This window comes from Nanorana parkeri, unplaced genomic scaffold, assembly GCF_000935625.1.
Source record: "Nanorana parkeri isolate BGI_ZX_2015 unplaced genomic scaffold, ASM93562v1 scaffold2840, whole genome shotgun sequence".
Lineage (NCBI taxonomy): Eukaryota > Metazoa > Chordata > Amphibia > Anura > Dicroglossidae > Nanorana > Nanorana parkeri.
This window is the reverse complement of record NW_017309108.1, coordinates 9,863-24,576: the sequence shown is the minus strand read 5'-3', so window position 1 is coordinate 24,576 and position 14,714 is coordinate 9,863. Positions and strand designations below refer to the sequence as shown.

The window sequence follows — 14,714 nt, the reverse complement described above, 5'->3', positions numbered from 1 at the left end:
GAATGCAGGTGTTTTTTCGTTGGTTGGTAAATCATTTGAAAAGTAGATCTCCAGAAGAAAAATTGTGTATGCCCCTGATCTAGAGAGTACTTTGTAATTTTTTTCTTGGTGGAATGAAGACGTGACAGAGCTATGTGTCATATTAAATGTTCTTCTCCATTCTTTCTCTGATATTTCTCTCCTCATATCTTGTTCCCATCTTTTCATATACTTTGTATGCCCCTTATCTTCCTCTTCCCTCAGCATACCATAAACCAATGATAAAGTATGTGTAATAGGCATCTCTGATATACAAAGTTTCTCAAATGGCGTAAATGGCCTATTATGTGTTTTAGGTGTCCTAAGGTATCTTATATAGTCTAATAATTGAGCTGCCTCCATCCACAATTTTCCATTAATTTGTCTCTCTGGTCTTAACTCCATTCTCAATTCTTCTTTACCTGGCTCCAGAACCTGCCATACCCGTATATGGGAAGTGCTCTCATTATTTAATAAGGAGACCGCTTGCATACCTGGTGGAAATTGTGGATTTCCCACAATGGGAGTCAGGGGCCCCGGTCTAGATGATAAATTATATTTAGTAATAGTCCTATCCCAGATTTGTAGTACCGATTTAGCTAAAAATGGCATAGTTGACATATGTGGTCTAATTTCTATTGGCAGCCAGGGGATATTCCTCAGTGGTATAGGTGAAATATCCTTCTCTAATTTTACTACCCCCTTGTTCTGACTGCTATGTAGCCAGATATTAGAGCCGCTTTATGATAAAGTGCAAAATCCGGAATTCCCAATCCTCCTCTTTGTTTTGATCTCATTAATGCTTTTGCGCTGATTCGGGGGGTTTTATTAGCCCGCACGAACTTCATTGCTGCCGACCTTAGTTTTTTTTAAATGGCATCTGGATTTAGTATGGTAACTGACTGGAATCTATATAATATTTTGGGCAGGATGTCCATTTTTAGAGCATTTCCTCTACACATCCAGAACAATCGTATATTACTCCATGTATAAATTGAGCGAAAATCTTATCTGACCATTCTCTAAAATTAATATCATAAAGTGTATTAAGGTCTAAAGGAATATTAATGCCCAGGTATACAATAAAATTGGGCTGCCATCCAAATGGATAACTTTCCTTTATACTAAATTTTACTTTATCAGTTAAGGATATATTTAGGAATTCCGATTTTGATATATTTATATGAAAATTACTTAAGTCACCATATTCCTTCAGGTCTTTAAGAATATTAGGGATTGAGATTAATGGAGAGGTTATAAAAAAAAGTAAATCATCTGCATATAGTGCCATTTTGTGTTGTTGTGTTAGGGAAAAAATGCCTTTAATCGAAGGGTTTTGTCTAATAGTAGCAGCTAGTTGTTCCATCACTATAACATATAGTAAAGGTGATAAGGGACATCTCTGTCTGGTTCCGTTAAAAATTGGGAAGGGGACGGACAATTCCCCATTCACCCTCACCCTTGCAGTTGGGTGTGTATACAATGCCATTACCTTAGACACAAATAGTTCGCCCACACCACTTGCAGGAGGGACTCTCTGAGAAAGGTCCAGTTTACTCTGTCAAATGCTTTTTCAGCATCAATTGACAGAAGGCAAAGTGGTATATTTTCTTTCTGTGCGAGTCCTATTAAATTGATAGCCCTGGTTGTGCTATCTCTAGCCTCCCGTCCCTGAACAAATCCAGTTTGATCCAAATTAATGATTTTTGGAAGGACTTTTTTTAACCTAGCAGCCAGTACTTTTGCGTAGATCTTCAAGTCGATATTAATGAGGGAAATTGGGCGAAAGAGTCCACATTCTGTTAAGTCTTTCCCTGGTTTTGGGAGTACAGATATATGTGCTTCCAGTGTCTGTCTAGGGAAGGGGCAACTCTCTGTAACTGAGTTACAGACCTTTGTGAAAAAAGGTCTTAGTTGCTCCTCAAACTGTTTATAAAATCGAGCTGTAAACCCATCTGGCCCAAGGGCCTTATTGACTTGTAGCGTGGATATTGCTTCTTTTATTTCTTTTTCTGAAAGTATTAAATTCATTTTTTCTCCATCCTCGATACCTAGTACCGGCAAATTTGCTTCTTTTACATAGTTCTTTATTTTGTCTATATGTTTATCCGTTACCTTATCTGCATATTTGCCTCGTATTGAGTACAGAGATGCATAGTATTTTCGAAAGGTTTCTATTATCGAGGACGGAGAGTGTAGTAAATTCCCTTTTCCATCTTTAATACCTATTATATTAGTATTAGGGGCCCTAGGGTGGATTTTCCTGGCTAGTAATTTTCCGCACTTATTACCTTCTTTATAATGATGATTTTTATCTCTGGTAATTAACGTTTGTTGGTCAAGAATATTAGGAATGTCCAATCTCACTTCATTTAATTGGATAGAGTGTTTTGTTGTTACATTCGTCTTATTCATTGCCTCCAATTTCTTAAATAATCCCTTCAATTTACTTGCCCTCTCTTTCTTTAATCTAGAGCCATGTTTAGTAAAAATACCTCTTACTTTGCATTTTAAGGTTTCCCATTGGATAGGGTATGTTGTAGTGTCATTTTGATGGTCTTTTATAAAGTTATTTATAGTGAGATTTACCTCTTCCTGACAATCTATATTTTTAAATAAATTATCATTCAGTCTCCAATACCTCTATTTCTGTTCTCAGTTTTTACTGTTAAGAACACTGGTGAGTGATCTGACCATAATATCGAACCTATTTCTATCTCTGGGTCATAGTCCAATATTCGCTGATGTATCCATATATGATCAATCCGACTATATGTTCTATGCACCATAGAGTAGTAAGTATAATCTCTTTTTGTGGGATATAATACACGCCATCCATCCACTAATCTCATGTTGGTCATTTTATCTTTAAGTCTCTTTAATGCCTCTCCTGGAGGGGAAGATTTACCTGTAGTGTCAAGATTTTTATCAAAAATTAAATTCAAATCTGCCATCACCAAATTTGTGCCTACCCCAAATTAATCAAACCTACAAAGTACCCTTGTGCAAAATCCATGTTGTCCCTTATTCGGTGCATAAATATTTGCCAGTGAATACATTTGTTTGAAATACGAAAATTTAATAAACACATATCTCCCTTTCTCATCTATAACAGTGTCTATAACTTCAATCTGTGCATTTTTGTGTATTGCTATTGATACTCCTCTTGCTTTTTTATCTGGGTTTGTGCTATGATACCATTTCATGTAAATTCTATCTCTAATAACAGGGTTATCCCCCTTCTTAAAATGTGTTTCCTGTAAACATAAAATATCCATTCTTTTTTTGTGAAAGTGATACAAAATCTGTGAACGTTTTCCAGGTATATTAAATGCCCTTAAGGTAACTAGTGCTAACCTATTCATTTCTTAATTGTTTTTTTCCATGATTCATAGTGCATTTTACATATGACCTATTCAGTACATTCCTATCACCACATACAATTTCCACCATCACAATCTTATCTTCCCTCCCTATTTTACAACCTATCACTCCATTTGTTCTCAGGACATACATACATTTTCTTTCATGTTGTATGTAGGACATTTCCCTTGATGTCCTACATTAACCATACAAGTAAGCCCTGTTAATATGGGTTAATGGGGTTGTGGTGGCCGATTAGCAGAGCGCCAAGTGCTCGTCCTGCCACAAACCCAAACCATCTTATTTTATTTTTGTTTAGACCTAAAAAAAAATAATTTACCCCCCCCCCTTTTTTTTCCTATAACCAGTATATTTAATTTCATTTATGCTAATGCACAATCCTGCTACAAGCTTCAGGCCAATGTGGCCTCAGTGTGGTTTGAAATCGATGGGTCAGTATATGACAAAACCTGGCGTCAGATGTCCGTCATGTGTCCGATGCCGGGTGCCGAGTGCCTGCCCGAAAATGTGACACTGTTTGTAGGGGGAGAGAGAGAGGGTGAGGCTGACGGTGCCGGAGGTGAAGAGAGCCGGTTAGAGCCGTTTATGTCATTGCCTTTCCTTAGCAAGGCAGGGTTCGTGGACGGGCAACGCTCAGGACCTCAGCGCCCTATGTCATCAGCGCGCCACGTACCTCCCGGAACATGACATGATAGTCGTGACCTTGCATATTGTAACATAATATATTATATGATGTCCATTACTGGGATCTGGATTTGGTGGTACGGTGGCAAATGGTACTTGATTTGCAAAATGTGTAAGAACCACATGTGGTGAACATCCTGACGGAAAATAAGGGGCAACTGTCCAGAGATCATTCACCACTTTACAAATACAGTATCTATGTACCCATACATAAATAGATAATTCTGTAGTGCCATTGTCATAGTAGCATAGGCCATGAATGATCAGCATTTAGTTGACTTTTCCCTTTACACTGTTGTTGTATAGCACTGTTATTTAAGTGTCCGAGGGAAGAATGGCTTTGGACTATTAGGGTTCCTACACATGTCCTAGGATTTGAATTATTAAGGATGTGAATTATAAGTATTGACAAAAGTATGACAAATCATTTGAAATGGTTGGTTCTCTCCACCAGCATGGTATCCAGTAGTGCATCTGTCCTTTTCCTGTAATATCCAAATGTTACACTTTTCCTTCCCCTCCAGCTGCCCACCCTGTTGCTGCTTTCTACTGGCACTAGCATCTCTATGTATTGCAGCTTTTATTCCTACCGATCTCCCTTCAAGTGTACTATCTCGCCTTTAATACTCTTCTTTTCTACCTCTAGTGTTCCACTGTATTATGACTCTCCCCAGAGAGAGTCATAATACAGTGGAACACTAGAGGTAGATAAGAAGAGTATCAAAGGCGAGATAGTACACTTTAATATTTAACATCCAATGCCCCCTTTACACTTCCTTTCCTCTATGTACAGTATTCCCACTGTACAGCTAGTCTCCTCCAAATCCAGTGCCCCATGTACTGCTTTCTCCAATACCTTAAGTATCCCCCCCCATGCTGTTTCTTTCTGTATTCCTGCTGTACTGCTCCTCTGCCCCACGTCTAGTATCCCCACTGTACTCCCACTTTCTTCCACCTCCAGTGCCCCCTGTGTTGCTCCATGTCCAGTATTCCCCAGTACTGCTGTCCTGCACTGCTACTCTCCTCTGCTCCAGGGCCCCCTTGTATTCTTCCCGTCCTCCTCTGACAGTGTTCCCTCTGTATTATGCCCCCTTTACTGCTTCTCTCCTGTTCTAAATAATATAAAAATGAGTTATTTCAAACAAAGCATCCATATCATACAAATGGCTAGATAATGTTACTTAATTGCATCTATGATTTTTTTCCTTTATTACAGTTCTTCTCCTCCAAAGCTTTGAAAACTTGGAATACCTGGATATAGGTTTAAAGAATGTGAATTGCAGTGATCTCATGAACTCACTTATGACTTGCAAAAAGTTAAAAGAGCTGAATCTGCATAGATCAACTCTACAGGAGAGTGACATCACTTTTCTGGGTAAGAACTTGCTGGTTTTAACATTTGCTGTGTTTGATGTATGTGTATTTGAATTATAGAGAGAGTCAAATTGAAAATAAAAGTAAATATGGTTCAGCTTCAAAATAGAATCGTCACTACACCTATCTTATACGGTATTTACAAAGAGCACTCAGGCTGTGTTCAGGTGCCACTCCGCAGTTTACATATGCTGAGTGTGTGTTTACTAGCCTGCATAAAATATTCCTTGTTGTATTTCTATAAAAAAAAAAAATTAGTTGAGCTAAATTGTCATAGAGTTATTGTCAATTCAACAGTGGCATACTGACACTGCTAAGTTTGTTTCCGGGCATACAGTCATCAAAGGATTAAAGCCAAACTACAGCCAATAATGTTATTTATTTATTTTTAGTTTTGCATTCACTTGGGCAAAAGTAAATTCCTCTTTCAAATTTCTACTTTAGCTCCGACTCGGTTTCTGTCCCTGGGACATCATAGGATGAGGAATGGGGTGAGCAGTTATCATCCAGGCAGAAAGTTACAGGCAGTAGTATATAACTGGCAGTGGTTTTTATTATTTCCCATTTTATTAAAAATAATTTGTTTTGTTCCAGTCTTTGCCTTAACTAGAAATATCTGTGATCACTTCCTGTCCTGGTAGAAAGTGAGGGGAAAACTTCCCTATAGGAACATAAACTGCAATAAATACTTTTACAGGGGTTCTAACCTTGTCAAAAAACAGTTTTGGCTTGAGTTGAGGTTTGAAGGAGAACTATGAGGTGAGTGATTTTCACTCACCTCATAGTTCTAGCCGATCTGTGACAATGAAACTGTCACAGGTCGCTCAGTAGATCGGGAAGTGAGCGAACACATACCGGCGCTCGCTCACTTCTCGATCCTGTCACTGCAGAGAACCGTGACAGGAGAGTGACTTGTATACTGGGCCTAGGGTGACGGGAGGACGTTTGTTTGTGTTCTCCCGTTACCCTTAGGAGAACTATGGGGAAAGACTCTGACCCCATAGTTCTCCTTTAATGTAACAAAGCTTCATAACAATAACTTCAGCTGCCCAAATCTCTGGATCAATCTAACATGTAATATTAAGATAATGTCTGAGTTACCAGAGTACTAGTTCCCCACCAGGGTTGGTTGAAGAAATATTTGCTTGAATGTTTTATAGAAAAAGCCTATTGTCATTTTTCCCCTTAAAGAGCTAAAACACAGAGATGCAGCTGTATACCTAAATCTAGGAGAGGATAATAGCAAATGGGTTTCCCTCCTTAAGCTGCCCATACACCTTACAACCATCGTACGACTTTCGTTGTGCGATGGTTGTAAGGTAATTAAAAGCTCGTACCATCTGCCCATCTTGGACAGGCAGATCGTACTTGTGATCATCGCAAGCCCTCCCCGCTGAGGGGAGAGCTTCCGATGATTCCAATGCTGAACGGGCAGTGTGCACTTGCGCACACCGGCCCGTTTGGCATTTGTCTTCCGAGCACGCCACTAACCCGCCAAAAGTCTTACATTTTTCGGCAGGTTTTCAAGCGTGCTCGGAAGACAAAAGATGTGCGACCTTACAGTAGAAACGGTTGCACGCCTTCCATACATCTGCCGATTATCATACGATCGCGGGATCACCCGCGATTATCGTACGATAATCGGCAGGTGTATGGGCACCTTCAGGAGCTGATCACTCCTGTGATTGATCTGCTCCCAGTGAGTGTCTGTTTTTTTTCTCGTACAGCAGCTGGGTTGAATCACTGAAAGTTCTTGTCAGTAACCAACTTCTCTAAATCCTTAATCTTCTTAGCTCTAACTGTTATTATTTATTCATTGACAGCAACAGCAATTAAGAACTTCACATTGCTGAAATGTCTAAATTTGCACAGCCTTAAAGTAACAGAAAAGGATACAGCAGAGACACTAGGTAACCTTTATGAATAATTACTTACTTTATAATATCTACAGTAGTATCTATTTTGAATAATGATCTTTACCATTGGCCTCAGTCATACTCAGAACCTGTGTCATGATTCACCTCTCTAGCTATAAACATTTGTGGAGCAATCCATCTTCAAAGTTCACAACAGAGGAATTGAAATGACGTATCACAAACACACAGCATGCGTTCCTAAACTGTTAGAAAGTGATGAAACTAGTCGTTTTGTGATCTTTGAGGATAATTGAGAATTATTTGCTTTAGAGTACATGCAGCTAGAAAGGTGAGAGAGGGCTTGATTTAAGAGTCTTTTGCTGCTTGTAAAAAATAAAAAAAATTAAAATGAACTTTTCCTAGTCTTGGTGCACTTTAACCACTTGAAGTCCAGGGTGTTACACCACCTTCCTGACCAGGCCATTTTTCAGTATTCAGCGCTGCAGTATTTTGACTGACATTTATTCCGTCATGCAACGCTGTACTGAAATTAATTTTATACCATTTTCTGGGAACAGATAGAGCTTTCTTTTGGTGGCATTTAATCACCACTGGGGTTTTTATTTTTTACTATATTAAGGAAAAATTACCGAAAAAAAACAAAAACTGTTTCCCCTATATTAAATTATAAAACATTTATTATTACCCAATTTATTGGTAAAATATAAAAGAAGGGGTCACGTCGGGTAAAAAGACACCAAACATGTCAATCCTTTAAATTGCGTGTGCGCAAAACCTCAAAAAACTACTATACCCAAAATTGGCCATACGCAATGCTTTAAAAGCTTTTACCGCTCATCAGTTTAGTGTTATCAGTGATTGATGGCCCTAAAATTATTGTTCTCACTTCGACGTTTGCGGCGATATGTAGCATGTGTAGCGCAATTGTTGTTTTCGCACAATGGCGCATCTGATGCGTATTTATGTTTATATGTGCGTAAACATGGGGGTGGGGGACTTAAAAATGTGTTTGTTTTTTTAACTTTTGTTATATGTGACTTTTATTTTTTTAACTTTTTGTATTTATTTTTTACACTTAATGTTATTGCTATCACATAGGGGATAACAATCCCCCTATGTAATAGCAAAGGCACACTGACAGGTCCTCTTTATGGAGACATTAGGGGACTCTAAGACCCCTAATGTCACCTGGGGACCCCAAAGAAGCTGATGAAGCAGAGATCTGCTTCATCAGCTTCTTCTCTCTGGCTATAGCAACCAGTGGACTGACGGGTGAATGCGGAATTGATGTAATACACATCACTTCCACATTCACAGTATGGAGTGAGATCAGCAAGGAGGAAGATCTCATTCATCTTCCTCCTGACGCCCTCCAGAGCCAGTCCCGGGCCGCAGATGGGGTAGCGGATCCCGGGATTGAAGGTGAGGGTGCAGGAGGGGGAGACGGCAGCACTGCATGAGGGGGGGGGGCGAGCAGCCACAACATACAAGCAATCGGTGACTATAGAGCTGCCGATCATTTGTATGTCAAACAGCTGGTAACGGCTCTGCAGAACGGACAGGTTTTTTCTGCCACTTCAATCAAAGATTATGCTTTTATTTTGATTTGTCTGATTAGATACACTTATCTGGATTGTTTTCTGTTAAATAGGGCCTCCTGTCCAAAGGTATCAGACCTAAATGCTATAAAAATGAAGGAAACTGGTTATTTTTGGGGTAAATTAAAGGCTTCTCGAACGGATATGACAAATGACTTGACTAACATGAAATCTACGACTATTCAGAATAATATGGCCTGGTCTTTGTCACTAATGTTGGAGTTAGAATACCTTTTACCTGAAGGTGTAATGGTTGCAGCAGTTTGAGAAGTGGACAGATCAACTGAGGAGGTTCCTGCATTTGAGGTGGAAGACCCCTGCAAGTCCGGCAAGGTGTCACAGACTGTCTGACCTTTAAACCTGATTCACACTGAGCATTTTGTAGCACTTTTTATGCCCTAAATATTGCTCAAAAAATCTGCCCCCCAAAAAATCCCATTCATTTCTATGGCTCTGTTCACATCTGAGCGTTTTGTTGCAATAAGCAAAACACATGTCCCTGGAAAAAGTACATGAGCTTTTTTTTGGCATATTAAAGCTCCTTTTGGTCCAATAGACTCAATAAGAAAACGCACATTTGTTGTGTTTTTGCGCATTTTTTACGTGCGCCTAGAATCTGCTCACAAAAACATGCAACTTTAATTTATGCGTATAATGGCACAAAAACACGCATAGAAACGTGCAAAGACAGTGTCGCCTAGGTGTTTACCCAGTCTTAAGGGACATGACTTCTCTCATATTTGACTCACTTGACCTGTTGTACCAATTTGTCTGAGATAGTCACTTGCCGGCATTCCCAGCATTGGTCTCTATGTTGATGACCTTCTTAAGAATGATCCATAGGAGATCTTGCAGAATTTAATCTACTGTGCTTCTGCAGAGTTGATCTAGAGACAGGATCTAGCACAATTTTTTTTGTACACATGGCTATGCGGATGTTAACACAATTTTAATGTGGACTCTGTTTTGCATGTATTTCCTTTTACTGTTTTCTACTAGCTTTTATCTAACTGACTTAGGGTGGTCTGCGTGGACAGCATTGTCCATGATCAAAGCTTTGTCAACAAAACATCAGGAGGTGTAAGCAACTAAAGACTATAGGCAGACATAGAGAAACAGACAATGTGATAGGGAAAGGCCTTTTCCAGAGCAGAAGGTTTGCAGTGTCAAAAGAAGATGCTCTTTACAGGAACTAGACTGTGGTCAGCAGAACGCAACACCACCACAGCCACTGTAAAAGTCCCTCAACTGTAGTGCAAAATTTCCTAGCCTTACCCTCCGCCATACTGTGATGCTGTGCATGTGCAGTAGTGCTGCAACATGCTGGATGCCATATTGGAAAAAGGTGTCTGGAAGCCTAACCAATAAGGAGACTGGAAGGAGGAGCCTTATAGAACACAAAACATGCATTCCAGCTACAGGTAGTTTACCAGGTATAGGGGAGAACAGCACGTGTACAGAAGGTACGCTTAGCAGTAGATTATGAGCCAACCCGCCAGGTGAAGAAAAATGTACCATACAAGTTGGGGACTTCTTCAGGGGGACTCATTAAGAGTCTTACAGGAAACAACTTCAGACCAGGAGAGGCTGAACCTAGCTGGGTGCAAAACAAAGAAATAGAAGGTAAGAGGAAAAATAAAATTTGGATGTTCAAATCTAGATATTTTGTATGGTGAAACACGCTATCCAGTCTTATGGTAAGGAAAGAAAAAAGAATGCCGCAGACAGTTGTACTCTTAAATATATTCGTATTCAGTCATGTTGGGTTAAAGTGGGCAGAGCTTAACTAATTGGTATGCTGCCATGACTGCCCCAGAAAAACAGCATCATATGTTCATTTTAATAAGACCATGTTTAGAGATGAATGCATAGTATGTTTCAAATGCTTATATACATTTATTGCACTACACAATTTTAAATTTACTGGGGAACTTATTCATTTGTTTTTTTAGATTCGCTGCATATTTTATTATTTACTTGGAGATTAGATTCGCGCAGTTTATGACCTGCACACACAGGGTAATCCATATTATAACTTTTTGAAAAAACAGCAGCTAGAGTACAGTTCCTTTTAGAAGTGGGAGTGCAGAATTTGGGGATTTGTGTTTTGATACTATTTAGAATCTCAAAGTAGAACTAAAGCTTCTCTTTTATTGCAAACATTCTAAAACTAAATGCTAAAAATAGTGCATGCATGCATACTTGCAAAACTATGTTGTCTATCTGTCTTCTGGTTTTCTCAGTAGGTTTCCTAGCTGCTGTGAAGATATAGCAACAGTGTCTTGAAATCTTTTTGACCTCTTGGCTCGATCTTTGTTTGCTGCACAACTTAGAAGTCATAGACTTTGCACACACCTCCCTCTTAGTGTGTCACTATGATTTACATTTGCATAAGGCACAGAAACCATCACCACACAGCACAATGCAGCCCTCCCTGTGTTCTCCCTTGTCGTTTGATTGGTAACTGCATTTAGTAAAACAAGTGGCTAAAAAAAAGCAGAAGAGAGGCAGGATAAGAGTGGGGATAGATACTCACTATTACACACCTGATTCCAGGGAAAAAATAAAACTAGTTCCTACAGTGAACTCCTTGTGAGGCAATACTTACACCACTTCCTTAGATGGTTGCACCCCTTAATCACCTCCCATTATGCTGAGGAAATAAATGAAAAAGACGGTGCAAGATAGCATATGGATATTTCAACACAGTGTTTCTCAACCATTTTCAGCCATGGCACCCAGTCATGGCTTGGCACCCAGTCATGGCTTACATCTTGGTCCCCCTTTTCAAATCAAGAGTCCCTTTCACATCAGAGTCCTCCCTTCACATCACAGTCCCCCCCTTCACATCAATGGTGCAATGTATGTGATCTGATGTGGTGCACGTTCAAGGAAGCACATACCTGCTGAGACTGGATTCAGGGCTGGCACTCCAGATGCTGCAATAGAGGTAAAGGTGCAACCAAGCACTCTGTGTGGGCCAGCCGCATACGTCCTAGCAATTGATAATGTCATTTGTTGCTAGGATGCTGGTGGCCAGCCAGCACAGTGTACTTACTGGGCACCATGAAAAACCAATCATGCTGTGTTCAAGGAAGCACATACAGTACCTGCTGAAACAGGACTTAGGGCCAACACACAAGGCGCTACAGTACAGGGGGAGGGGAAACCAAGTACGCTTGCAATTTTAATTGATTTTAAAGCCACCCCTAATGAATCTAGACAGCACTCCCGAAAAAGGCTGAAGTAAAAGCCAGCACAGATTTGCAAATGTGCATGCATGCATGCACGATTTTTAAAGTGTTTGCATTAAAAATACTTTAGTTCTGCTTTAAAATAAAATATAATTTTCTTTATACATATTTTTATTTTTCTACATAATTTTCATTTGCACACTTGCAGATTTATGTATCATAGAAATCAAGTAAAGTAAAGATTTAGAAATTTAAAAAAAAAGATATTTGTTTCATCACAAATATACAGTACATGGCCACCCCGAGGTAAATCGAATGAGCAACAGCTATTATTCATTGTATGCTCAGTTTACCACAATGTACACTTTTACACAAAGTCCATCTGCAAAATTATCATAGGGCAGTCAGTGGATGGTGTGACTTATAGAAACCATCTTGTTGTATGTGTTGTATGTGTTGTATGTGTTATATGTGTTATATGTGTTGTCATCTGAAATGACAAAATATTATTCCCTTAAAGCGGTTGCATTGGGTTCCCTTACTCAGTTGGAGAAGCTGTGGATTCCAGCAGGACAAGGAATAGCTCATGCGGCTAAACTGATTATTGAACAATTCCAGAAGCTTCCTAACCTCCAGTTCCTTTCCATGCTGGAGGTTTTAGATGATGAATCTATTGCGCTGTTAGGTAAGCCAAGAATCTGGCTTGAACCTGTTTAATTTCAATAGTGTTAGGTGCCTCATTCAAATGTTTCAAAAAGCTATTACAGAACAAAAGGTGTGTAACATAACAATTATATGTGTGGTTGCTGAATATCTAAACCCATGAAAAAAGGACAAAGTATTGTAAAAGTAAAAAAAACCCCATCCATTACAGTAAAAATAATATTTTACTAGAGTATCAAAACTAGCTAAAATATTAATGCTAACCCTTAAAAACATATTCTATATAGGTACTTTTTAAGTGACCACATGATTAAATATCACATTCAAAACAATCAGAAACCAAATCACAGGTTCTCCTATTTACATAAGTCTGATTAGAATCAGATATAGATTGCTCTGAGAAAATACTTTTATATATGTATAAAATATTTGGTTATTTTCTGAAGTCAGTGTTTTAGCTATATGAGAGATGTATGTGCTCAAATACAACACTAAAATGATCCAACATTTTGGGGACACAACAGGAGGTTGGAGGAAAGGGGGTTTAATCTCGGAAATCGTATGTTTTTTTTAACTGTCAGAGTAGTGAAATTGTGGAATTCCCTTCCACAGGCGGTAGTCTCCCTCGAGATCATTGATAAATATAAGAAACTTCTCGATGAGTTTCTTATTTCACTTGATAAACAAAAATATGGGCAGTGTTAGAGTCCAATAAATACAGACACACAATCACACACACATAGGTTGAACTGGATGGACCCTTGTCTTTATTGAACCTTATCTACTATGTTACTATGTATTTTGCAGGAAAATAAGTAAAACAATTTTCACTTGAAGGAAATTTATTTCTAAAAATGCAGGTGAAGAAACAAGAAATGGCTGTTTGGAGAAGATTCAGCATCTGCAGCTTCAATGTAATGGTAACATTACAGAATCTGGATGGACAAAGTTTTTTGAAACGGCTGGACGTATGCCAGAGCTCAGTCACCTGAATATAGGTCGTATGTACAACCAGCAGATCAAGTCCCACGCCACCACTGTGACTTCCTTTGTTCGTTTTTTTTCCAGACTTCCCCGCCTGTTAACGATACAAATGTATGGCTGGCTGCTGGATAAAGATGATTTAAACATGTTTGAAGCAATGAAAGAGAATCACCCTCAAGCTAAAAGTTTATACCTTGCATGGCAGTGGGTATTGCCATTTTCACCCATCATTGAGAATTAAAAGAAATGGAGATATACAGGGTTATATTAACATGAATGTGTAGCCTTGCTATGTGTTTTGCTCTTTTGTAGGTCCTCTATCAGGCTACCTTGGCCAAGAGTTCCATGTTTTACAATATTACATTATCTCCCAGACTCTGTTGAAAAGCCTTCATGGTGCTATGCTAAAGGTGCGACATGGAGAGCTTTGCCTGTGTGATGGCTGGCCAGTCCCTAGTGTGTTTATTTTTTAGTGGGCTGGACCAAACAGTGCTGAAATAGCAGCTATTAATCCAAATGCCCTTTTTAAAATAGCAGCCAGTCTCACCGGCTCCAGCGGGCCCCTGCTGGCACTTTTGTTGGAATCATCGGCTGTCTGCATGTCCCCCATGCACAGCTGCATGGGGATCTGAATCTGGTCTATAAATCTGCAAAAACTGACACTCGAAATGGGGTCTGTATATTAATATCACTTTATTTCAGTCGTAGCTACGACTAAGGTCCAGTTGAGAGGCTAAAAGGCTTCAGATGCTTGTTGTTGGCTGTTTTTATGTCTTTTGAAATAAATTGATATTAATGGATGGACCCCGTTTCAAATGCCTGTTTTTACAGATTTAAGGACTCTAGGCTTAGACGGAAGCCTCGCCAGGCACAGACGTTCCAGCAGTGGGATTAGATGTGTGAGGGTCTAGCTGCTCCATGTTTCCTTATTACTCTAA

The 14,714-nt window shown here is 39.3% G+C and overlaps 1 protein-coding gene across 1 annotated transcript in view; it reads left to right on the top strand.

The window, feature by feature from the left end:
• LOC108802395 (baculoviral IAP repeat-containing protein 1-like) overlaps positions 1–14,017 on the top strand; it is a 45,640-nt gene extending 31,623 nt beyond the window's left edge. The window contains exons 7-10 of the mRNA XM_018574255.1: positions 5,303–5,461; positions 7,284–7,370; positions 12,650–12,814; positions 13,653–14,017. Of these exons, the coding sequence (XP_018429757.1) occupies positions 5,303–5,461; positions 7,284–7,370; positions 12,650–12,814; positions 13,653–14,017 (776 nt within the window). The remainder of the gene's footprint in view (positions 1–5,302; positions 5,462–7,283; positions 7,371–12,649; positions 12,815–13,652) is intronic.
• Positions 14,018–14,714: the final 697 nt, after the last annotated feature.